Source organism: Theropithecus gelada, chromosome 1 (assembly GCF_003255815.1).
Source record: "Theropithecus gelada isolate Dixy chromosome 1, Tgel_1.0, whole genome shotgun sequence".
Lineage (NCBI taxonomy): Eukaryota > Metazoa > Chordata > Mammalia > Primates > Cercopithecidae > Theropithecus > Theropithecus gelada.
In genome coordinates, this window is record NC_037668.1 from 24525243 (window position 1) to 24552654 (window position 27412).

Genomic DNA, 27412 nt, shown 5'->3' on the forward strand with positions numbered 1-27412 from the left:
AAGATGACTAATGGAAGTGGCAGCCCTGAGGGCTGGAACAAGAGATGAAAACAAAGGCTGGGATGGATTTGTGGAATTTGTAACAAACACTTCTTAGGAGTGATTTTTCAGTAAAAGGGAGTAACGAACAAGGCTGGCGTACTAAGTCAGCAAACAAATTCCAGCGGCGTTCCCTGGGGGACTTTCATGCTGAAATGCAATCCCTAGTGTTGGAGGTGGGGCCTGATGGGAGGTGTCTGGATAACGGGGTGGAGCCCTCATGAATAGCTTAGTGCTATCCCGTTTCCCTCATCAATAATTCCCAGAAAATGCCATGAAAGGAAAGGCCAAGTCTTGACTGAGAAAGGGACCGGGCAGATGCGGGACTCCCACGTATACCCGTTTCCTCCTCTTCCGGAAGACATTTTGCCTCAAGCATGTAATTCAACTTCTGAAAAATACGGTCTTCCTCACTGCAGACTCCACGCTAGCATTTTAAATCATCAAGTTGGCTACTTGTGCTCTGTTTCCAGTATGTAGTTTGCCTGCGGCAATATTAAACCCATCTGGAAGAAAGAACTGACAGCTCTCCAGTTCCTCATCAGTGATGTTATCCAGGGGGGTTAGCGAGTGTGTCTCCTTATATTTACTCTCCATCTCACGACTTTAGGATCAGCTTATAAGGAATCCAAACTATGTAAGATTATACCACCAAAAGTGATTCAACGTTCAAAATAAAGCAATGTGAGCTGTTACTATTTTTGAAAGGGAAAATAAAATGTTTACAGTATACTAAAAGAGATTTTGGTGAAATATAAGAAAGATCTTTTTAAGCAAGATAGTCCTTCTTCCTGGGAAAGACATCTTCAGAGGGTACACAACACCTCCGGAATTCTTAGAAAATGGGATCCATTTTCCTGATATTTTTAAAACAGAGTTATTCAGGCGTAACTAACATACAACACAATGCACATATTTCAGGGGTACAATTTAAATTTTTTTGACATGTATACAGTAGATAAAGCTCAATTGTTCAATTTCTTCTTTCATGGATCATGTTTTTGGAACCATGTTTATGTGGTTTGGATATTTATTTTCTCCAAATCTCATGCTGAAATGTGATTCCCAGTGTTGGAGGTGGGGCTTGACGGGAAGTGTTTGGCTCATGGGGGTGGATCCCTCATGAATGGCTCAGTGCCATCCTTTGCTTGATGAGTCAGTTTTCCTCCAGTCACATAGATCTGGTTATTTAAAGTGTGTAGCACATTGAAGACCTAATGTGACTAGTAACCCATTAGAAGAAAACAGGATAATCTCACTATGTTGAGGTAGGGGAAGGTGTCTTAAGCACGGAAGGAAAAGTTTATTAAATTTGACTGCATGTAAACTCTAAATTTCTTTATAAAAAAGAAAAAATAAACATAACAAATACTTCCAAATCCTGAAAGAAAACATAGGCAATGTATATAATTCAGATTGCGTGTAGAACTACACATTGTCCTATTTGTACAGCACATGTGAAAAATTGACAATAGATATGAATAACCACATTACTCAAATGCCCAACACACATATGAACAGGTGCTCAAAATTACTAGTATTTAGTAATTTTACTTTAAAAGTAGCAACCTATATGGTAGAGGACTTGAGCCAAGAACAAGAAAGGATGTTTATGAACTGAAGATAACCAACTGTGACTTTTAGGGGAGGCTCCCATTGATAGACAATGTTAATAAATTCTGAGTTATTACTTTTAATATGAACTTATTATTTCTTCCTATAGGCAGGTGATAACTAGAGAAACTCCACTTATACATGTAGAATGTATAAGTGAAAATTGAAAGTATTATAAGGAACATTTTCAAAATAAGGAACACATTTCAAATACTTAAAACGATTAAACCACCTGAATGTCCCAGTCTTACCAGTGAAAGAAAAGAAGGAAATTTGCTTTTCCTGAGCATCTATTATATGCTAAACACAGTCAACTCAGCATGTTTCCTACTTATCTATAAGAATGCAACCTTCCTATAACCCTATTATGTGCTAACATTCACATATCAATAACAGTTTATATATAAGAAAATTGAGACAGCTTTTATCACATAAATATAAAATTTACATTTTACTCCATGATATCTGTTTACTTAAAACATATTTTAAAGTATTTGCTATAGAGTAAAATGTATACCCAAAGAAAATGCAGACAATTGATTTGGTGACTTCATGGCCCAGGGGTGTACACACTGTAGTTGAGAAGCATGGCCCTGTACCATGCATAATAGCTGACACTGGATAGCACCTTACTGTGTACAAAGTGCTTTCACACAGAGTCTGGAAGACACAAAGAAAAGAAAACCTTGAGGGAGCATATAATTATCTCTGGATGGGGATGATAATTCCTATCTCCGGGTTGTAAATACACAGCATGGTATGCCTGATACAAGACAGTTAGCATTTATTATAGTCTCCCAATTACTACATTTTAAATTAGGTGGCATGAGTTACCTGAAACCAAACAGCTAGTAAAAGACAGTACAAATTACTGAATTCAAGTCTTCTGAATCCAGGACCTCTGCTTTTTCTTATGCCAACCGCCTGCTTATCATACAGAGAGTATGGAATGATTCCCTGTTTAAAAAATTTAAAAAGGAAAGAAAAATAAAACTAGTGTTATTTGCTTCCAAAACACCAACCCTCAGATATATAGTAGTCTTATAATTGAAGCATTAGCAATTCTTTTCTTTGTCAAATCATTTATTTCTTTTCATCTAGAATATTGGCACAGCTTGCTCCTTCACTCTGTTCAGATTTTCTGCTTAATAGTTTTTTTCTAAGCTCAACCTTCAATGAACACATGCTGCACAATAGCACATGATACCATTACTGTCTATTATCTCATACCTTTTATATTTCTTCATAGTACTTATCTGCTTGTAATATATAAGCATTCTATTATATATGACATTATAGTATAAATGCTATTGCTATTTGTTTATTCTTTAATAGCCAGCCTGCTGAAATAGAAGTGCCTTGTGGTCAAGGCTTTGTGTGCTGTTTATTGCTGTACTCCTAGCGCCTAGAGTAGTATCTTGCACATAGTAGGTTCTCAATAAACATTTGTTAAATAACATATGTTGAATCAACTCTCTAGGCATCCCATCTAAGACTTCAGCCCTGGGAATCTCTAATTCCCAGGCTCTATTCATCCATATGGCTTGATTACTCAAGAGCCAGAGTTGCCTGAGAATGCATAGAGCAAGTGTCCTCACTGCACATTCTTGAAGAGGGATGCTCAAGCCGGAAATAGCATAGATAAAAAGCAGAATTATAATCAAACCACATCTATCTACTTGTAGAATAATTTCAAAAGAGAGCAAGGTTAAGAAGGCTTTTAAAAATCCAAAGCATTATGCCAAATATATAACATATATATAATAAACGTGGAAAATTTAGAAACTTCCGTCTCTGGTGGGAGTAATCCAACTTCCTATGGTTCCACTGTGCAAGTTACTCTAGATTCTAAGAGGGAAGTAAAACATGGTGAATTGCAAGGACACTTCAAGTAATTGAATTTGTGTGAACTTTCAGACTAAGCTGATAGAAAAATGCATGGTTTATTTTAATGTTTCTGCTATTAGTTATTTTTTTCACGGCAATTTAACTTGTGAATCTAATATCTATTTAGACAATAACTGTACTTTTATTCTGGCTATGTCATAATATTCTGCAATTACAAAATCACATAATACTTAAATTACTGCCATAAAGCTAAGAAGAAATAACTTGCCATATTCCAAATTTCTAAAGGAGCTTGATCTCTGTTCCGTTCTCTGTTTTGCTCTTTTGTGATTCTTAGGCTGGAATCACGTTTTGGCTCTATCAGCCTAAGGAGCGGTTAGCCACCTGTTACTGAGTCAGGGAACAAAAAGACCAAGGCGATAGGTATTTGCACCATTAACTTCTCCCATCTTGTATGTCCATAATTCTGTATGATTATTTTTATTTTTGAGACGTAGTCTCACTCTGTCACCCAGGCTGGAGTACAGTGGCACGAACTCGGCTCACTGCAAGCTCTGCCTCCCCGGTTCACACCATTCTTGTGCCTCAGCCTCCCGAGTAGCAGGTACTACAGGCGTCCGCCATGCCCAGCTAATTTTTTGTATTTTTAGTAGAGACGGGGTTTCACCGTATTAGCCAGGATGGTCTCGATCTCCTGACCTTGTGATCCACCCGCCTCGGCCTCCTGAAGTGCTGGGATTACAGGCATGAGCTACTGCGCCTGGCCAATTCTGTATTATTTTGCGTTTCTGACACTCATGACTTGATACCTTAAACATTCAAACATATAGAAACACTTACTTGTGTGAACAGCAGTTTCTTTCCTTCAACCAAAGATTGTCAATCCTTAATCTAAAACATGAAAGGAAATAAAATTCAAACACCGCTTCTCCATTACTTATAAATTTTATTCCTCTCTTCTTAATATATTAACACCCAAATTTGAGCAAAAATATTAAGGATGGATGTGGTGGCTCACGCCTGTAATCCCAGCACTTTGGGAGGCTGAGGTAGGTAGATTGTTTGAGCTCAGGAGTTCGAGATCAGCCTGGGAAACATGGCACAACTTTATCTCCAAAAGAAAAAAAAAAAGTTAGGAAATCAAAATTTCAATTAATTTTGCCCTTACTGCTAAGCTAATCTGAGTAAATTATAGATTTTAGTAATTTGGGGTAAGAATTCCCAAAACCAGCAGGGCGCCGCGGCTCATGCCTCTAATCCCAGCACTTTGGGAGGCCGAGGTAGGTGGATCACTTGAGGTCAGGAGTTTGAGACCAGCCTGGCCAACATGGTGAAACCTTGTCTCTACTGAAAATACAAAAATTAGCCAGGCTTGGTGGTGCATGCCTGTAATTCTGGCTACTTAGGAGGCTGAAACAGGAGAATCACTTGCACCCAGGAGGCAGAGTTTGCAGTGAGTCGAGATCGTGCCATTGCACTCCAGCCTGGGCAACAGAGCAAGACTCCATTTCAAAAGAAAAAAAAAAAAATTCCCAAAACCAGATGTTTAGGAGTTCATTATTGACAACAGTAGAGAATCTCATCTTCAATTTTAGCCATAAATTATACCAAGGGAAATTTTGACAGCCAAAAGTGAAGTCCTGAAATGAAACAGAGCAAAGAAATTATCAATCTAGTAAAGATCCTCAAAGAATGCTTTCTGGAGAATAGTTTTAAATAAAATAAGCAAATAAAGAATGAAGATAGCAGAGATAAAGCCAGAGAAGTAGAAACTATCAATGTTTTTACTCCCTTCAAAAATAATATTGAAACTTAGTACCCAATGCAACAGTGTTGGGAGGTGGGGCCAAATGGGAGGTATTTAGATGATGAGTTTCACTCACATAAACGGATTAATGCCACTCTTAACAGGGGCTTGTGGGGGTGAATTCACCCCATTTGTCATTTGAGGACACAGTAAGAAGGCCTCACCAGTTACTGATGCCTTGAGCTTGGACTTCCACCTCAAGAACTGTGAGAAATACATTTCTGTTCTGTATAAATTACCCAGTCTATAGTATTCCATTACAGCAGCACTATACAGACTAAAACAGTGGGAAAGTATGCGTGTCCATTACAGGGAGGGTCAGAAAACAGTTTTCATGAGACAGAAACTTTTCATTCATATTTTCTCCATGTGACATGCAATAAACATGAGATGACTGATGCCGACTCTGGCTGTGTACAGTATATCATGACTGGTTCACATCACTCCCAAGGTTTCCATATGTGTTCACTCTCCTCTCCCACCTCAACACTGAGTCTCTTTTTTATTCCATTCCAAAGTAAAGAGGTCGACCCTAGAACTACAGAAGCCCTTTCAGCCAACAGAGTTGTCTGGAGTTTATGGCATTAGTTTTGGGCAACAGGAAAAGTAAAATACAAAACTGCAATACAGAAACTACAAAATTTCAAGTAAGGACTGGCTGAGAGAAGCATTCAGATTGGAGAGAAAGGAATGGCATTGTTGTGAAAATGTGTTCTGGGAACTGACCTCAAATTGAGTTATAAGAGGCTGCAGTCTCACTGGAAAATGCATACTGGCGCCAAGATATAACTGCTGCTTCCAGGAACATCCTCCCCCTCCTTAGCAATGTGGAACGGATTGAGGGAAACTCAAACAATCCCTTTAGGCAGGAAGTAAATAGATTAAGAGAGCAACCAGATGGCTTAAGGCACTATCAGTATAGCTATCCCCACCCTCAGCCCCCTACTGGCTTTTCCTTCCTCTTTTTTTCTCATTGTATGAAAGACTACTCATACGTGCATTGCGGAGGAGGAGATCTGCCTTCTCTTGCTCCCGCTTAAGACTGCCTCCTATGTAAGTTTCTCCTGACTAGCTCTTTGACTACCAACCAGCCTGGAGTGGTCTGCCTCTTCTTTGGTCTGAGCTTGCCTTGTGCTTATATAGGGTGGTTCTTAGTCCAGCAGGGCGTTTTCACAACAGCCACCTAACTATTTAACTACATTCACCCTTGGTGCAAGTGCCAAAAAAAAAAACAAAAAGAAAAAAGGACCAAGGCGATAGGTATTTGCACCATAAACTTCTCCCATCTTGTATGTCCATAATTCTGTATTATTTTGCATTTCTAACACTTATCTCAGTTTGTCTATAGAATTGAATTGGCCTTTAGCCCTATCATATAATAATATACTTTGATTTTAATCACAAAATACATATGTTAAGTAGAACACAATCTAGGACATACAAGATAATACAGAAAAAAAAAAAATGGATGTAGTGGGGAAAAGGAAACAGCACAAAACCAAGTATGATGAAAGAGATAAACTTTGATTTCTAATTTCAACTGAGAATCAATGGACAAAACATCAAAGCCAATATCTGAAATTCATGGTTTCATTCATGTAAGAGTTGGAGAGACAAATGTTAGTATTCCAAAAAAAGAAAATAATTGAGTTTAGGCTTTGGGAAAATCAGATTCCTGTGTTTTAACAGCAAGTGTCCAGCCCCAGCAGGAAGCATGAGAACCCAAACAATGCCCTTGTGCTAATATTGTTAAGTGGAGAATCTGTAAAGAGATAATGAAGAAAATGACATTCACATAAGCTTAAATGGGATATGAATGTTTTGCTAAAGAATAAAATGTGTGTAAAAATTAGTAAATCAAGGAAGAAATTTTGCTTAGCGGTCAAGTGCATGGGCTTTGGAATAAGATGGATCTGGTTTGAATCTGGCTCCAACACTAGTAGCTTAGTTTTTGGAAAATAGCTTCAATTATTGCTACACACTGGATTATGTTATCCAAATTCATATGATGAAGCCATAACCTCCCAATGTGATGATATTTGAAAGCAAGGCCTTTGGGGAGTAGTTTATGAGGGTGGGGTCCTCATAATGTGATTAGTACCCTTATAAGAAGAGGCATCAGAGGGTGCTCTCTCTCTCACCACGAGGTGAGGACCCCACATAAATATGGCCATCTGCAAGCCAGGAAGCGGGCTCATACCAGAAACCAAATTAGCCATCCTTGATTTTGGAGCCCTCAGCATCCAGAAGGCCCAAGTCAACTAAGATAGTAGTCTTCTCTAAAAAGGGGAAACTTTGCTGCATAGGGTTGATTTGAAAAACAAGTGAACAATGCATGTACCACAGTCTATTGCATCATGAAAAACCAATATGCAATAGGTGTTATTGTTCTTAGCAAGGTAAAGACATTTGCAATACTGACAGGAGAAATGTCACCTACAAATACTCCAAAGTGTGAAGTGACATAAATGTTTCTGCACAACTAAAACTTTGGTGTATGTGGAACAGTATGGAAAATGAGGCCAGAAAGGTAAAATAGTAAGCTGCTTTTTGTCATAAAGAGGGAAACTGAACCCTCAGTTGTTAAAAAATAGGTACACAATTGAGAGATTTTATCCAAAATAATGTCTGATTAATATAAATTTAGTCACTTTAATAATGTAGCTACATAATTTATACATATATATATTCACACATTTTTCACTTTATCAGAAATTTTTGTATATTTTTCGCTTTATCAGAAATGTTTGTATATTTTACTAATGACTTTTCTGTATGATAGCACAAATTACCATTGTTGGCCACTGCCACAGAGTAGGGGAAAATGCACATTTTTAAGCATTTCTTTCTTCATCTATGAAAATTTCACCTTCGCCGTATGAACTATGGAGCATTGTCCTGAACTGCCCTTATTGGTGACAGCAATTTGTGTGTTGTATGCTGGAGTCCCAATTGAGGACATTACTGCATATAAAATGATTATAAATAAAAGGCAGAAAATGTTTTGAATGGTCATAACTTCCAAGGGTCCTTACCCTTTGACCTCTGGATTGGGATTCTCAATGACCTCCCTAATATCCTTCTCTACCTACTGCCTTAAGGCCAACTCAATGTATCCACATAAAGAGCAACCTAAAGCCAGTAAAAGATCACCATAAACACCCAGAGGTGTTTATGGCTGCCATTCCAGATCCTCTTTGCTTTTTCTTGACTTATTCCTTCTTTGATAAAGTTATTCGTGTGGTTTGAAATCCAGAATTCAGCTATCCCCTTCATGGCCCTAGTTTGGGTTAAAACAATCAGCTTTCTTTTGCTCTGTAGATGGCCTTGAATAGTACATATTAACTGTCAATGGGGCCCCTTTTCCAACTCATGACCACATCCTGCTTGCAGATCTGCTGCTGGGTTAGCACCACATCATCTGCTAGTTGACGCCATTTAGTTAACATCCTGGGGTTACAGCACTCTAAAGGGCATCCATTGTCCTTAACAGAGAAAAATGCACTGCTGAGCAAAGGATTAAACAGGCTCCTCATGCTGCCAGAAGTTCAGTGCATTTTCTGGGATTTTCAAGGCTTCGATGCTGTCATATTGTGAGCCCACTACCCACTTGTATTTATCCATGAATAATGCAGAAAACATGAGCAATCATGAATCTAATCATTGAAGTAAAGTAACCTAGTTATAGTCAAGAGGACAGCTAGTGTTCAACTCCTTCATATAAATTTGAGGAAGGGTTTACATATTCATAATGACTTTCTGATCTGGAAATCCCCCAGGTTTGTCAGTTATTAACAATTGGATGAATAATTCAGGTAGTATTTAAACAAACAGCGATTTCATAGCAGATGCTTCCCCATCCAGGAGATGCAGTAAAGTATTAGTAGCAATAGATGCTCCTACCAAGATCTCCTCCTGCCACTGCCACTCTGTGCACAGGAAAGGAGGGAGAAGAAGCCACCTTGCTTCTCTTATATTTGAGCATCATTTAAGACAATATAGGTCTCTAATGACCCACATGTAAGCCTGCTGGGTAAGAAAGTTCTAATGTTGGAATTCCTTTCAGCTATTTAATTTTGTGGAAAAAAAACTTATTTATTTGTATTTATATACATTTATGAGGTACAAGTGTAATTTTGTTACATGGACATATGGCATATTGGGGAAGTCAGAGATTTTAGTGTACACATCACCCGAAAAATGTTCACTGGACCCATTAAAGTAATTTCTCATCCCCCACTTCCCCTCACCACACCCTCTAGCCCTTGCCAGCAGGAAACTGTTCATTTTCTCTGACTAACAGAAACGAAAGCTAAAAACACTGGTGGGAGGAGTCTCCACATTGCTCCTACTCCATTCTCTCTGGGGCAATAACAGAATAGGAGCAAGCCAGGACTAGTCAGCTAACTGACTCAACCAAGGCCTTTTTTCCTTGTTATCTTTGCACATACTTCATTTTCTTGGCATTTCTGAAGATTACAACATCCTGCAGTTCCGTTTCTGGGAACTTTACTGATTTATCTCCCCCCTCACACAAAATAATCATTGTTTTCTGCATTGCTGAAGATCTCAACATCTGGACTAGTGTTGAAAAAATTTCCAGTGAGGTGAGTACTGTTGCTGATTTTGTAAATATGATCTTGTTCCTTCCTTGAAGTCCCCAAAATCACAAGGGGACAATCAGTATTCGTTATTCAGGGTCATGGGGCCATGGGAGTAGGGCTGGGTATTCAGAAAAGTTGCCGAGTTGCTTGATATGAATCCTTCATTTACTTAGGAAGATAACAGGATTCTTTTATTCCACCACAACTGAGGACTGAACAAGAGAAAATGCATTTTGACCACTGCAGATTTTAAAACTAATTCTCTGAGTGTGTATTGGCATAAGTTGGTACTTAGAAGAGGGCTTTGGTTATTTTGGCTGGAAGAAGCGTTGGAAACTCGGTAGCTGTGGTGGGTTCTCAAGATAGTGATGTGAAAAAAGTATCATGAAAGAATATTAAGTAAAAAACACATCTGAACATAGAGGTGTATTATATGACATCATCTCAATTTTACAAAACATGAGAACAAATGTACACATAGAGTAGAAAATTTTTTTAACTTTCACAAACACAGTTATTCATGGTACATGATGTCTTAATATTTTCATAAATATGTTGATCTTTTACTTTAGCTCCATTCTACAGTGGGTGCTAGGGGCAGAATTTCAGTCATTTTGGAATTACTCTCTGCCTCCTGAAAGTTAATGATTTTTTTTTCCTTGTGGCAGGGTATAGGGGAGTGGAGGGGAAGTCAATTAGGAAAAGGTTACTATTGCTTACTTTTCAAATTTTTAAAAGATGTTTTCTATAGCCTGGTACAATATTTCATGTGTGCTTAAATGGAATGTGAGATTTTTAAATGTTGATTTCAGAATTTTATTAGATAAATGTTAAGTTTATTAATTGCGTTGTTCAAATTCATTATATCATTACAGATTTTTTTACCTTGTTCGTTTAGTAATTGAAACATAAACTGAAATCTCCTATTAAAAAGTTTGCTTTTTCGGCCGGGCACAGAGGTTCACGCCTGCAATCCCAGTACTTTGGGAGACCAAGGCGAGCTGATCACTTGAGGTGTCAGAGGTTCCAGACCAGCCTGGCCAGCCTGGCGAAACCCCATCTCTATTAAAAATACAAAAATTAGCTGGGTATGGTCGTGCGTGCCTGTAATCCCAGCTACTCAGGAGACTGAGGCAGTAGAATCGCTTGAACCGGGAGGCAGAGGTTACAGTGAGCCGAGATTGTGCCACTACACTCTAGCCTGGGCAAGTGAGCAAGAAAAAAAAAACTGTCTCAAAAAAAAAAACTGGTTTTTTTCCTTGTAGTGCTCTCACAATCACATATGTATGTGTACATATAATATACATTCACACACAAATATATGTATATGGAATCATGTAGACAAACAAGTACATACATATAAATATATGTGTGTGTAGTGATGTCTGTGCATGTGTGTATACGAAGAGAAATATATACTAATTATAGTACCACGAAGCACTATAAAATAATAAATAATATCATTAGATAAATTCATAACTAAAACTGTTATAATTTCCTAGGAATTGAACCTTTTATCATTATGTGGTATCTGAAGTTACTTTTGGGCTTAAGGTATATTTAAAGTTACACAAACATAGATAAACTGGCTTTCTTTAGTTATTCTTTGCAAGATAATTTTTAACAATTTTTTTCACTTTTTGTTAAGAACATGTATGTAGATTTCTTAAATCAAATTTGATGAAAGTTGTCAATTAACAGGTCAGACCTCTTAGGTATATGCTGGTAATTAACAATCTGCAATCTTTTCTTCAATTTATGACAAATTTATATCATCTCACTATCTAAGACAATTGCTTGAGTGTATTGTCATGCTTCTTTTTCTTCCCTCCCTTTACCATGCTGTTGTAATTTGTTTCTCTTCTCTTTGATCAGGGCTTTCTTTTTAAGGCATTAGGAGCACCTAAAAAAGTTTATTTTTCACTCTTCTTATCTTTTGGCTGGCAGCATTTTTAATTTTATTCATTGTTTTCTTATTAAATATTATTTTCAATAGATGTTTTCTTGTGGCATGAGTCTTTGTCTTGCAAAAAGACCGCGGCCCTGAGTATCACAAAATAATTTTTGAGACTCTTCTATTTAAATATCATTGTGCCTAAATTAAAACTCTAAATGTAAAATTATATTTTCCCTTAAGACAAGATGAAAGCACCTCTTCTGTGCAGTGGAGCTACATAGATTTTGAAATTAAGAATCTGGAGGCTTCAGAAAGGCTATTTAGTGTATATATTCTAAATACTGTCTTACTGGACACTCCACTGGGATATAAATAATTACTCCAAAATCAAACACTAATACTGCAAAACAAAACATGTGAACGTTCACATTTAAGTGAAATAAAGATTATACATAGCCTACTGTCATCCCAAATCTGGTTTTATTTTGCAAATAAATTGTGCTGTCACACTTGTTTAGAAACATGTGCTTGGTGCCACAAAGAAAAACCAGCACTTAAACAGGAAATTTCTCAGCAAAGCATATTTGCTTCTACAGAAGGGTGCTGCCTGCGTCAGTCACAACGCACAGTCTAAGCTGACCAGATTGGCTACTGCTTTAAATTGTACAGGGCTAATTAGGCAGGAAGGAAGAGACTGTGCCTTAACAATTAGGCGGGAAGGCATGTCTGGGGCGTGGCAAAGGAGGAAAGGGTTGTTTATAGAACAAGAAAGAACAGGAAAGTTTGAAGAGGCACTTATTGTTTCTAGCACACTCACAAAATAAGTGAAAACTTTCCACTGAAATTTTTTTTTTTGGTTTTGCAATTGATATGGAACTTTGGACCAGTATTATATAAAAATGATTCCATTGTCCTGCTTTGGACAGTTTTGATATAGCGATTCACTTTCAATTTGATTATTGAACCTTTGTAGGTGATCTATACAGAGTAGTTTTGTTTATTATATTCTTCAGTTTCACTATAATGTGTTTTTGTATAGATTTTGCCTTCATTCTCTGGACCTTTTCAATCCAAGCATCCTCCTGTTCTCATAAGAACGAAGCAATTTTTTTTTGATGGAATCTTGCTCTGTCACCCAGGCTGGAGGGCAGTGGCACGATCTCCGCTCACTGCAACCTCCATCTCTTGGGTTCAGGCGATTCTCTTGCCTCAGCCTCCTGAGTAGCTGGGACTGCAGGTGTGTGCCACCACACCTGGCTAATTTTTTGTATTTTCAGTGGAAATGAGGTCTCACGATGTTAGCCAGGATGCTCTTGATCTCCGGACCTCCTGATCCGACCGCCTTGGCCTTCCAGCATGCTGGGATTACAGGTGTGAGCCACCACGCCTGGCCCAATTAATAGCCCCTGAAATTTAAATATCTTGGTTATACAAAAGATACACAAAGACATCATTCCCAAACTTAAAAAAATTCATTAATTAAAAATTTTTGGAATCCATATCTTGCACTGTCATCATGGAAATATACAGGTGTTAAGAGGTCAAGAGGAGTGACACTCTGTCCGTAAGGGGACTCTGAAAAATCTACCAGGAGACAAAGCCTCAGTTGAGTCTCAAGGTTGTATGGGAAGTAGTCAAAGAAAGAAATGTGGGAATGGCTTTCCAGGCAATAAGAAGGAACTAGAAAAGTCATGAGGCATGAAGACACAAGGTGTCTGGCATCTTTGTGAAGCATAGCTATAAGGTATACAAAAGTACTAGGAGCAAAAAAGATGCAGCTTCTTCAACATTTTCTGAGAGAGTATAGGAAGCAAGGAATTTTTGGAAAGAAAAAGGAGAAATATTGAAGGATTTCAGTGGAATATAAATGTGGCTTATCGAGAGAAAACTGGTTGTGCAAAAAGAAATAATTAGACAAATCAAGTCTGAAATAAGAAAAATAAAACAACCAATAAAATAATTTCAGTGAATAAATACTGTGATGCTGCACTAGAAAGCATGCAGATTTTCAGCAAAGTGATGGTTTTATGGGTACAGAGAACAGAAGCCATGGTCTAGCACCAAAGAAGGGAGGATGTTAATGACAGCCAACTAGGGAAGAGTCAAGGAGAATAGTGTCGGTGCCCCAGCATGAAACTGTAGCGCTGTAGCAGAAGGTTATTCATATAAGGTGGGAGGCTGCAGCCCATTTACACCTAGGCCACTCCGGTCATACTGGGTGTGGGAAGATTTAAGAAACAACAGGCGGGATCTAGGGAATAGGCTCCAGCCCTAGTAAAGGATAAGAAGAGGAACCAAGGGCTTTGACACTGCAGAGCTCACACACTAAACACTGAGACAATTGCTTGTTCTCAGACCTCCCTCTAACAACTGGACCCAACTCAACTACTCTCATTCAAAGGGAAGAATTTCTTAGACATTCCTAACGCAGCAGTTCTTCACTCAATTTCTACAGTAACACATTTGGTCATTAAGTCCCTCTTTATCACACATATTCATGAACAACTCTTTCATATGGGCCACTGACTCACATAGTCATACGTCATCTTTTAAATTGTCTTATACACGTGTAACACTGTATACCATTTTCTCTTGTAGGCTCACTTATATCTGTAAAGATGGAAAAAAAATACAAGAACATTGTTCTACTGAAAGGATTAGAGGTCATCAATGATTATCATTTTAGAATGGTTAAGTCTTTACTGAGCAAGGATTTAAAACTTAATGTAAAAATGAGAGAAGAGTATGACAAAATTCAGATTGCCGACTTGATGGAAGAAAAGTTCCGAGGTGATGCTGGTTTGGGCAAACTAATACAAATTTTCAAAGATATACCAACACTTGAAGACCTGGCTGAAACTCTTAAAAAAGAAAAGTTAAAAGGTAATTGGGAAGAGGGAACACCCACTCCCTGCAACCATCCCCAAACCCTCCCCAACCTTGATTAGACCCCCACCTCGGCCATACTTGAGATGTGTTTTCCCCAATTTGTGACTCAACTGCTGAGACAATGTGGGTACTTCAGAGGCCAACAAGTTGACAACTTAGGGCATTCCATTACTGTTGTGGATTGATGGATTTCAGAGTGTCTATTTGGGATCAGTGAAAGAACAAAAGTGAGAGGGAGTTGAAGGGGGACTGAGACTTCCAGTACATTAGAAAGCTCATATAATAATAAAATCATAAAAATTGTTGTTTAAATTCAAAATATGTACATTTAGTCAATTAATGTATCTGTTCTATTGAGACTATTTAACCCTTTATAATTTAAAAAAATGCAGTACTTAAATGTGAGCCTGTCTCTCAGAAGTCTGATCTCCCCTCTTGTTATATCAAATTAAAAAAAAAAGGATTTAAAAAAGTCTAAGTTCAAAATCAGTATATCCTACCTCATGGAAACCTTTGGCTGGTTTCTATAATTTAAATAGCTTACCTGGGGAATGTGACCTATCAGTCTGTGTCATGAAAACATTTGTTTTTAAAAGGAAATGATAGGAGAACCACACTGTGAAAGGGTTGACTGAAGCACATGGGGTTCAGAGAACAGGAAGCATGTGCTCAGTGCACAGCAGGGGAGTGAGGAAAGTGCTGAGGAGCATGAGTCAGTGCCTGTGCCTGTCTTGTGACTGCTGGCCTCCTTGAGGCCAGGCTGGGCTAATGCAGTAGAGGTAGACTGAAGCACAGCTGAACCCTCAAGCAGGAACGGAGAGCAAATTGTATTGAAACTGCTTCAGCTGTCGGAGATCGTTTATATGTCTTCTTTTTTTCTGCATTGGTTGTGAATAAAATTGAATCTATTCCAGCAAAACAACTAGCCCCATCAAGAAAGAGGAAGAAGGAAGTCAATCCTGCTTCACCTGCACCCTCCACAAGTGGCACTGTCAACACTGAAGGAGCAGAGGCAACTCCTGGAGCTCAGGTAAGCTTCAGGGAGAGGAGCAGGCTTCAAGTCCCACAGAGGAAGCTCTGCTACGGCTCTTCCACTCAACTTCTCTAGCAGGCAGTTATTTCTTCATGCTTCCCATCAAGTTTCAGATTTACCATATTGTATGATAACTTAACATCTTTTTGATGATCAAAGCAATGAGCCAAACACATGAGTAAACATAATGTAAACATATATAACATAAATGTGGTACCTTCATTCTAGTAGAGTGGAGTGTCAACATGACAGTCAGGTAAGTAAATACTTCGTCCATGTGTATAAAAACCTAGTTTTTCTAATCCCAAGTCAGCACATCCCATAACAGAAATAATTAGAGAAATAATGTGTATAACATTCTCCGCTTTCTTCGTTTAATGAAACCATCTATGCCCACCTCTTACAACTGACCAGAGATGGGCAGCAAGCTCTCAAGTTTCTAAGAAACATCTTCTTAGGAATAATAAAACGACTATCCAATAACGAAAATGTGCTCTACTTCAATTGGCACTGAAAACAAATAACAGAAAAATCAAACCACTTGCAGAAAAGAAAAAAACCAACCAAAGAGAAGGCTGGAACGAAAGGCAGTAAGATGTCCGAGGAGCAGACTCAGCCTCCCTGTCCTGCAGGAGCCGGCTTGTCCGCAGCCGTGGGCCTTTCCCCACCTCCCAAGACCTCATCATCAGCTCCACCCAACACTTCCTCAGCTGAGGTACACTCTTCCTGGTCCCGTCTCGCTTTGTTTTTTTCAACCCAAAGTAAAGGACTGATTTCATCTGTTACTTAAAAATTGCATTGATAATCTGCTAGTTAATCAAATGTACGTATTGAGAAAACACTACATTTTGATCTTTTGCTTCCACAGGGATACTTGATGAACTTGACATTATCTCTGACTGCAGGAAGTTTTCTGTTCTGTGTTGTTTGGGGAAGGGAGAGAGAGCTGTGGAGTACAGAACTGTCAGCTGTGGGCTCGCTGTCTACTGTGTTCCATGTCAGACCTCTCCAGCACCTGTTAGTTTGTGAATGAGGTTATCCATACCTTCAGCACTTTTTCTTATAAACAACCCCCCTGCATTAAAAGTGTTCTATTGCAATTCAAGGAGACTGAGATGTTAAAGAGAAAATACGTTAAAGAAAACCCACTCTGAGACCCAGGTTTCTGTTAGCATGCTACCTGCTAGAGCCCTGACACTGAGAAAGGCGATGGTAGTGGGAATGACACTCTGCAGAGCGTCTCCAGTCTGAGCCTACTGAGATGAGGGCATTCTGAGGGGTTGATCGCACATGTGTTCTCACCCGCTGTAAGCTAACTGAATCTTGGGTAGAAACACTACGAGATGTGCTCTTAAAATTGCCCTGTCTGCACTGGTGATAACTGAACACTCTTCATGTCTGTAGTTTGTGGTGGGCACCATTTTTCATTTTAAGTGTCATTTAACTTTGTCTATTTTTAGGCTCTGGCACTTTAAGCTGGTAAGAGAAATAGTATAAGAAATTATTTCATTCTAAAATGTATTATTTATCTATTTACTGTTGTTGTTGAGACAGAGTCTCGCTCTGTCACCCAGGCTGAAGTGCTGTGGCACGATCTCGGCTCCCTGCAGCCTCCACCTCCCGGGTTGCTGGGATTACAAGCGCCTGCCACCACACCTGGCTAATTTTTGTACTTTTAGTAGAGCCACGGTTTCACCATTTTGGCCAGGCTGGTCTCGAACTCCTGAACTCAGGTGATCCACCCGCCTCAGCCTTCCAAAGTGCTGGGATTATAGGTATGAGCCACCGCGCCTGGCCCTAAAATTTATTTTAAGTTACTTCATGACACTGGCTTTCAGTATCCACTGGTCTTATGTTGCTCTTATGCTTTATTTCTTAAGGATGATTCTGTTTAGAGAAAGGTCATCTTTTCACTATATGGTCTCCTCTATTACTTCCTCTTGCTATTATACCAGTTTAAGGTATCTTCTGCCCTGGCTAGCAATCCCTGTCTATCCTGACTCCAGCTCGAAACATCCGTGCAAGTTTTGGGGCCCTATGTTATACTGAGTTCACTGAATAGCAGTTCTGTATTTCTCAATCAGACATTTTTCTTTGTTCTCCTGTGCTATCATACACAGAACCCGAAAACAGTGGCCAAATGTCCGGTAACTCCCAGAAAAAATATTCTCCAAAAGGGCCCAGTGATAGTGAAGGTACTGAGTACAACGAAGCCATTTGAATACGAGACCCCAGAAATGGAGAAAAAAACAATGTTTCATGCTACAGTGGCTACACAGACACAGTTCTTCCATGTGAAGGTTTTAAACACCAACTTGAAGGAGAAATTCAATGGAAAGAAAATCATCGTCATATCAGATTATTTGGAATATGATAGTCTCCTAGAGGTCAACGAAGAATCTTCTGTATCTGAAGCTGGTCCTAACCAAATGTTTGAGGTTCCAAATAAAATCATCAACAGAGCAAAGGAAACTCTGAAGACTGATGTTCTTCACAAACAAGCTTCAGGAAATATTGTATATGGGATATTTATGCTACATAAGGTAAGTCCTCAAAATTTTTTTGTTTCATTTTTCCACCAACACCTAAAATTAAAAGCCTTGATGTGTGAGATGAAGCTTTGCCTATAAACTGGATATTGGAATCCAGGACTCTGAAGACTAATGGCAGGTGGATAAAAACTTCTCTGAAGATAAGACTGGGATTAGGGGACCTGTTAATGTTTCTTTCCCATGTTCTCCATCCCAGAACATTAAACTTAGGTCTTTACGGTAATGTTCACTGAGAAACCTTAAGACTTTATCAGTTGTTATTCTCTATGCTAAGTGATCAAGGACAGTGTGAGGTCTACATCCATACACATGTAACACTAAGTTTATCCCTTTGGTTGTTATTTCTACTGTTGTAAAAATCACATTGTTTTTATTTTGAATGAAGTATTGTCCTCTGAGGCTTGAGTTCTGGTTGTGACAGTCAGAGTAAGAAATAAATTGACTACTCATGGCTGGAAAACAAATGCAGAAAGTAGGTAGGACAATGTTCTGACCAAATGAAATGGAACAATTGGGAAATATGAATTTGGATGATACTTGGAAAATCAGGTAATCTAAATTTGTCATTTATATACAAGTAACCAAAAAAATAGAGCACAGAGTGCTTTTCCTGATATGTTCCAGTCCAAATTCATGAAACTAGTTAGCATGAGACATTCAACCCCCCCAAAAAAGCATCTATCCTCTGCTATTGATTCAAGCAATTTCTTATCTGATCAATATTCACTATCCATTATATTTGTTTCCTAGAACAAGCCATTTAACCTGCATTAGCATTACTTTCTGTACACACTCTTTTTGTTCATTTTTTGAGACGGAGTCTCGCTCTGTTGCCCAGGTTGTAGTGCAGTGGCGCGATCTCAGCTCACTGCAACCTTCGCCTCCTGGATTCAAGCGATTCTCCTGCCTCAGCCTCCTGAGTAGCTGGGACTATAGGTGTGTGCCACTACGCCTGGCTAATTTTTTGTATTTTTAGTAGAGACGAGGTTTCACCATGTTAGCCAGGATGGTCTCGGTCTCCTGACCCTGTGATCTGCCTGCCTCGGCCTCCCAAAGTGCTAGGATTACAGGCATGAGCCACTGCGCCCGGCCTATGTACACACTCTTAAAAAGATGATTCTTATAAACCCAATTCTAGAATGATGAGTAATAGCGAAAAGCTGGAATGTTTGAGCTCAAGGACTTGGTTTCAGGAGGGGGTACAAATATTGAAAGAGACTCAGTAAATGCAGAAGGTAGAAAAAGTAATTAGAGAGTTACTAAAAGCTTGCTTTTTCTTACAGATTCCTCGTCATTCACTGAATAAATAGTTGTAGCAGATATCCATTCTTTTTGCATAGGGCCAGGGACCTAAAAAGGCTATCAGAGATTTCAGCTTCCTCGGTATCAAGGTGCTATGGGAAGCATAGCTGCCCTGGAGGTGAAAGCAGTAGAAATTTGGAAGAAAACTCATTGTTCGAGAACTCTCATAGAAATACCTCAGATAGCAAAGACTTAAACAAAAAGGATATTGAGGGAGGGCTCTCTGCAAAGATCTGGCCTAAGATATATGCATATCTGTACTAGGAGTTGCTGTCCTGCATCTTGTTTAACTCTCTTACAAGGGACTTTAGCCCATATGTGGTTGTTATTAATTACATTCTCAGGAACAGAATATTAATTTTGTTACAGAAAACAGTAAATCAGAAGACCACAATCTATGAAATTCAGGATGACAGAGGAAAAATGGATGTAGTGGGGACAGGACAATGTCACAATATCCCCTGTGAAGAAGGAGATAAGCTCCAACTTTACTGCTTTCGACTTAGAAAAAAGAACCAGATGTCAAAACTGATTTCAGAAATGCATAGTTTTATCCAGGTAAGAATTAAATAGGCAAATATTAGTTTTCCAAAGTGGAAATGATTTGCTTTAAGTTTTGGTAAAAACAAATTTGTAGGTTTTTTTACAGAGTTCAGCAGGAGGCATGAGAAAACAGATGTTCTCCTTGTACTCACATTTACTTTTTAAAATTTTTTTTTCTGGATGGAATGATATGATAGGAAGGATACATTTTTAAAAAGAAAGAAAAGCTGAACTTTATTGAAGAAATTAAACTCTGAATTTTATATAAACTTTTAAGTGATTGTAGGGTTGGGATTTAAAATTACATGTTCTCCATTTGTGAATTCGAAAACGTCGTGTGTGTGTGTGTGTGTGTGTGTGTGTGTGTGATACTTTCTAGTTTGTAACATTAAAATACACATATGTGTGTATTTAGTGATCCATAAAAATACCTAGTCTGAAAATTAAAATTATTTGCAGTGATCAAAATTATGTCCCACTGACAAAGTTGTATACAAAGGAGGCTCTCTAATTTGTTAATTTGAATTCAAATATTAACCTGTTAAGTTTCCTTACAGTACATGATTTTACACTGTTGCCATTTTGAATGTTTTTAATTATTTATTTCAGTAGGTTTTTGAGAAACAGGTGGTGCTTCGTTATAGGAATAAGTTCTTTAGTGGTGATTTGTGACATTTTGATACACCCATCGTCCAAGCAGTGTACACTGTACCCAATGTGTAGTGTTTTATCCCTCACCCCCCTCCCACTCTTTCCCTTGAGTCCCCAAAATCCACTGTATCATTCTTATGCCTTTGTGTTCTCATAGCTTACCTCCCACTTATGAGTGAGAACATACAATGTGTGGTTTTCCATTCCTGACTGACTTCACTTAGAATAATGGTCTCCAATTCCATCCAGGTTGCTGTGAATGTTCCTTTTTGTGGATGAGTAATAGTATTCCACGGTGTATACATACCCCATTTCTCTTTCCATTTGTTTACTGATGGGCATTTGGACTGGTTCCATATTTTTGCAATTGTGAATTGTGCTGCTGTAAACATGCATATGCAATGATCTTTTTTTGTATAATGACTTCTTTTCCTCTGAATAGATACCCAGTAGTGGGATTGCTGGATCAAATGGTAGATCTGCTTTTCCGTTGTTGTTTTTTTTTGTTTTGTTTTGTTTTGTTGTTTTTTTTGAGATGGAGTCTCGCTCTGTCGCCCAGGCTGGAGTGCAGTGGCGCGATCTTGGCTCACTGCAAGCTCCGCCTCCCGGGTTTAGGCCATTCTCCTGCCTCAGCCTCCGGAGTAACTGGGACTACTACAGGCGCCCGCCACCCCGTCCCGCTAGTTTTTTGTATTTTTTAGTAGAGACGGGGAGTTTCACCGTGTTAGCCAGGATGGTCCCGATCCTGACCTCGTGATCCGCCCGTCTCAGCCTCCCAAAGTGCTGGGATTACAGGCTTGAGCCACCGTGCCCGGCCAGCTTTTCAGTTCTTTAAGGAATCTGTACACTGTTTACTACAGTGGTTCTACTAGTTTACATTCCCACCAGCAGTGTAGAAGTGTTCCCTTTTCACCACATCCATGCCAGCATCTATTTTAACAATTTTTTTGATTATGGTCATTCTTGCAGGAGTAATGTGGCATCATTTTGTGGTTTTGATTTGCATTTCCCTGATCATTAGTGATGTTGAGCGTTTTTCTTTACCTTGTTGGCTATTTACATATATTCTTTTGAGAATTGAATATTCACGTCCTTAGTCCACTTTTTGATGGGATTGTTTGTATTTGAAATGCTTGTTCCCCGGTGCCATAAAGAAATAGTATTTGAATATAAATTTAATTTTTTCAACAAGGCCATTTTTATAGTTTTTGTAGAAAGGGTACACTAGCCAGCAGTTTTGCCACAAGAGTATACCAAACAAAGGAGACAAGGTCATTTATAACCTGAGGCATCCACCCTACTGCAGCGTTCAGTTTCCATTGGCTGGAACGGGACCTCACATCCTGTATTTGTCCCAGCTGGCTAGCAACTTAGAACTTTTTAAAAGAGGCAAAGGCAGAGGAGAACAAAGGAAGGTGGAAGTAACTTGTGGAATGTTGAGAAAGGTAAAAACGCCTTTAAATAAGGAAGAGGAACAGGCTATGACCTAATGCTTGTTTGGATCAGTATAAGCATGTTAGGTCAAATATTTAGGCTAAATTGTGGGAGCTAAGAACATAAAGTACATTGATTTTTTTATTACAGCTAGTAGATATTTAAGAATGTTAGCACAGGTCTTTGAATACATTTTGCCTTTAAGAGAAGTTACTATTTATTTCTAATTAGATGAGGAGCAAAGTTTTTGAGGAGGAACCTCTACTTTTTTATAATTTCCCCTCTTTTTATTTCATAATTCTTCTTTAAACTTGTTTAATATGTTTTGACTTAATTGTTTTGTTTGTCCTTTTAAGAGAAGTCATTTTTTCAGAATAGGGTAGAGGAGAGTTAGGAGCTGCCTCTGTAAGAGTAGCAGAGATAAGTTTTTGTGTAAAGTTTCGAAGGCAGTGAATAATATAACACCCTACAAGAATAAGTACACCAATAACAAGAGCGAACAAGGTGAGAATTGAAGTTAACAAATTTTTTAGCCACTGAACCAATGTTTTATTATTTTAGAAAAAGGGTTATTTATTTTAGAATTGTTGGCAAGTTTATTGGATAGGGCTGTTAATCCTTGTAACACTTTTGTTATAGTTTTATCGGGGCAGTATTTTTAGGAACAAAGGTATAACATTGAGTTGTAATTATGACCCAAATATCTTCTTATTTTGCTAATATTATATTTAAAGCTATTTTATTTTTCTAGGCCATCTGGCTGGTAGGTCCTAATTGCTTAGCTTTCTCTTTGATGGCGTCCTCAGTGTAATTTATGAATCGTTGCTGATCGTAATAGATACAGTTTATTTAGTCTACTTTTTAAAAAAATTTATAGTTACTTACCAGAACAACGTGGATTTAAATTCTGCAGCTATTTGATTTTGTGCTTTACACTTATTTGGCACTTCTCATAGGACCTTAATAGCATTATGTAAACCTAAGGATTAAAGGACTCATGAGGAGTTTCCTTTGGCCTGCCGTGTCTTGTTTTTACTTTTTTTATTTTAGACTGGTGAAATACCAGGGTGAAGGGGATAGCCAATTGTTTAGAGCATAAGTACTGCTCCAATTATTTGGCAGAGTGTCTAGAGAAAGGTCCTCTATAATACCACCATACATTTGCTTGGGGATGGCTAAGTGTGGACTGAGGGACAAGCTCTTGGAAAGGCTTGAGCTCCTTGCATCCTTTTATGCTTCTAAGGAACACCAGATTTTCTTCTTGCCATGAGAGGCAACTAATAAACCTGGCATTCAGAGGTGGAAGCCAGACTGCCCTTGGGGACGGACCCCCAGGGTGTTGAATTTCAGGAAATAGCAGATAGAGAGCTCGGCATGATGGATTAGCCTAAGCCATGGGATTTTGCAAGACAGCCACCATACAGTCCATTTCTGATCGAAGAGGAGACCATCCGAGTAGAAAGGGGATAATCTGAACCTCTGGCCTTCCATGCATACAGGCGTAATAATCATTTTTGTTTAAAGTGCAAACAGAATATTTAATTCATTCCAGCCAGGCATTTGCATCTTGATATATTGTCTTGATGACTAAAGTCTGTCTTAGATCTCTTATTTTTACAACAGATACCCTAGTTTTATTATTAGATACAGGAGCAACCGTTGTGGGATCTAGAACAGAGCCTACTGAAGAAGGGGAAGATGGGGGAATCATGCTTATTTAAAAAATACCTAGGGGGTCTTTTTCATTTATGTTAATCCCCGTACCATAGAAGCGACTAACGGCAGGTCTAGAGTTAGTTAAGGTGGAGGTGGTGATAAAGAGAAGGACAGGGTTACATTGATAAGGCTGCCAGTTAGAAGGGGTAGCCCTTTTAGTGAAGTAGATGAAGGGTTTTAGATCTGCACAAACCTTTTTTGTGGAAGTATAACTTTGCTCTTGAGTAGTTTAAAGGATGTAGTCCCATTTATTACAAGGTTGCCAGGCTGTAGGAGCAGAAAATCGGTGTCTTGGCTGCAGGTGATCACAACGTTGAGTGCTATGGGTAACTGTCAATTAGAGGACCGGGACATAAATATTTGTGTGAAAAGGCTAGCTGGAAATCTTTTTTATTTCCACAAAGTATGACAAAACAAGCATTAAAGGCAATGGTCTAAGGTGAGTTAGACTTAGTTACATTTATAACAAAGGAGCTAACAACAAATTTTAAAAAGAAAAAAACAATATAAAAGATATATTTAAATGAAATTTTCTTTAACTTTAACTTAGTAGGGCTTAATCTTAGTACGGTAACCCATAATTCTAACGAAGAAGATGTTTTCTTGACTCGAATATGATGGGTCCGTTCTTCCTCAGCTGTGCAGACGGCAGTCTCAGTGGTTAACAACATAAGATAGGGTCTTTCCCAGGATGGCTCGTTTTTTTTGTTTTGTTTTGTTTTGTTTTTATCTTTTAATAAGAACATGGTTTTCAGGCTGGTGCTGGTGTACTGGAAATTCTAGGGGTAGTACCTGTGCTAAAAGCCTTTTAGTTCTGAGGGAAAAGAAAGTGGAAAATAAGTATATAATTTTTGTTGTATATCCCGGGGCTTGAAGCCCCATGGTGACACCTTCCGCTCCATTCTTGCTCAGGGCTGCCCAAAGATTGTTGCGGCCCTGCCCTCTCTTGAGGTCTTGGCCTTCTTGTGGCCTTCACCGCCCCTGCGTGCTATGGCCTTGGGGATGAGGGGCGTTGTGAATTACCCGGCCATCCTTGGGACTTAAAAAAAATAAACACCATTTTATATTTGACTATTTTTTGTGTACTTTTATACTAAATAAGTTAAATTTTACCTTTATAGTAATGTGCTATTAATGTTAAATTTAATTTTAATAAAATCTTGTAGACATCATTTATTCAATTTTAATGTCTGACTATAAAGTAAAACTTTTAGAGACTCATTTTAATTTTTTATATTTGTTTTTTTCTTACTGATTTGTTTGAGTTCTTCGTAGATTCTGGATACTAATCCTTTGTCAGATACATAGTTTGTGAATATTTTCTCCCACTCTGTGGGTTGTCTGTTTACTGATTGTTTCTCTTGCTGCGCAGAAGCTTTTTAGCTAAATTAAGTCCCATCTATTCATCTTTGTTTTTGTTGCATTTGCTTTTGGGTTCTTAGTCGTGAAGTCTTTGCCTAAGCCAATGTCTAGAAGGGTTTTTCCGATGTTTTCTTCTAGAATCTTTATGGTTGCTGGTCTTAGATTTAAGTTCTTGATCCATCTTGAGTTGATTTTTGTATAAGGTGAGAGATAAGGATCCAGTTTCATTCTTCTACCTGTAGCTTGCCAATTATCCCAGCACCATTTGTTGAATAGGATGTCCTTTCCCCACTTTATGTTTTTGTTTTCCTTGTCAAAGATCAGTTGGCTATAAATATTTGGGTTTATTTCTGGGTTCTCTATTCTGTTCCATTGGTCTATATGCCTATTTTTATACCCAGAACCATGCTGTTTTGGTGACTATGGCCTTATAGTATAGTTTGAAGTCAGATAATAGGATTCTTCCTGATTTCTTCCTTTTGTTCTTTTTCCTTAGTTTTGCTTTGGCTATGTGGGCTGTTTTTTGGTTCCATATGAATTTTAGGATTTTTTTTTCTAGTTCTGTGAAGAATGATGGTGGTATTTGGATGGAAATTGCACTGTATTTGTAGATTGCACTTCATCAGGTGTATGTATATGCCAAAATTTATCAGATTTTATACTTCCAATGTATGCACTGTGTTATATGCCAGTTATGCCTCAATAAATCTATTTTAAAAACATCAGGAAAATGTATCCTGTTTTCTTCTTTTGTTTTTTTGTTTTGTTTTGTTTTGTTTTTGACGAAGTCTCGCTCTTGTCCCCCAGGCTGGAGTGCAATGGCGCGATCTCGGCTCACTGCAACCTCTGTCTTTTGGGTTCAAGTGATTCTCCTGCCTCAGCCTCTTGAGTAGCTGGGATTACAGGCGCTTGCCACCACGCCCAGCTAATTTTTGTATCTTTAGTAGAGACGGGGTTTCACCATGTTGGCCAGGCTGGTCTCAAACTCCTGACCTCAGATGATCCGCCTGGCTCAGTCTCCCAAAGTGCTGGAATTATAGGCGTGAGCCACCATGCCTGGCTAGTATGGTCATTTTCACAATATTGATTCTACCCATCCCCGAGCATAGGATGTGTTCCATTTGTTTGTGTTGTCTATGATTTCTTTTCAGCAGTGTTTGTAGTTTTCCTTGAGAGGTCTTTCACTTCCTTGGTTAGGTATATTCCTAAGTGTTTTGTTTTGTTATTTTATTTTATTTTATTATTTGCAGCTATTGTGAAAGTGGTTGAGTTCTTGATTTCATTCTTAGCTCGGTTGCTGGTGGTGTATAGCAGAGCTACTGATTTTCATACTTTAATTTTGTATCCTGAAACTTTGCTTGAAACTTTGCTGAATTCGTTAACCAGTTCTAGAAGCTTTTTGAATGAGTCTTTAGGGTTCCCCAGGTATATAATCAGATCATCAGCAAACAGTGACGGTTTTACTTCCTCTGTACCGATTTGGATTTCCTTTATTTGTTTCTTTTGTCTGATGCTCTGGATAGGACTTCCAGTACTCTGTTGAATAGAAGTGGTGAGAGTAGTCATCCTTGTCTTGTTCCAGTGCTTAGGGGGAATGCTTTCATTTTTCCCTGTTCAGTATAATGTTGGCTGTGGGTTTGTCATAGATGGCTTTTATTACCTTAAGGTGTATCACTTCTATGCCAATATTGCTGAGGGTTTTAATCATAAAGTGATGCTGGATTTTGTCAAATGCTTTTTTTATGTGTGTCTACTTAGATGATCAGGTGATTTTTGTTTTTAATTCTATTTGTGTGGTGTATCACATTTATTCACTTGTGTGTGTTAAACCATCCCAGTGTCCCTGGTATGAAACCGACTCAATCATGGTGGACTATCTTGACATGCTGTTGGATTCTCTTAGCTAGTATTTTGTTAAAGATTTTTGCATCTATGTTCATCAAGGATATTGGTATGTAGTTTTTTTGTTGTTGTCATTATGTCCCTTCCTGGTTTTGGTATTAGGGTGATACTGGCTTCATAGAATGATTTAGGGAGGATTCTCTCTTTCTCTATCTTGTGAAATAATGTCAATAGGATTGGTACCGATTCTTCTTTGAATGTCTGATAGAATTTAGCTGT

General features: G+C 38.4%; 2 protein-coding genes across 2 annotated transcripts in view; one reads left to right on the forward strand and one right to left on the reverse strand.

Annotated features, from left to right (window-relative positions):
* Positions 1-274: 274 nt before the first annotated feature.
* PYDC5 (pyrin domain containing 5) lies at positions 275-636 on the reverse strand. Its single transcript, XM_025379692.1, is given in 2 exon segments — positions 275-502; positions 505-636. Coding segments are annotated over 2 exon segments (360 nt in total).
* Positions 637-9650: 9014 nt separating this feature from the next.
* Positions 9651-27412, forward strand: part of IFI16 (interferon gamma inducible protein 16) — a 41566-nt gene continuing 23804 nt past the window's right edge. Inside the window, exons 1-6 of the mRNA XM_025383436.1 lie at positions 9651-9915; positions 14408-14692; positions 15613-15728; positions 16279-16446; positions 17852-18274; positions 19955-20143. Of these exons, the coding sequence (XP_025239221.1) occupies positions 14428-14692; positions 15613-15728; positions 16279-16446; positions 17852-18274; positions 19955-20143 (1161 nt within the window). The 5' untranslated portion in view covers positions 9651-9915; positions 14408-14427. The remainder of the gene's footprint in view (positions 9916-14407; positions 14693-15612; positions 15729-16278; positions 16447-17851; positions 18275-19954; positions 20144-27412) is intronic.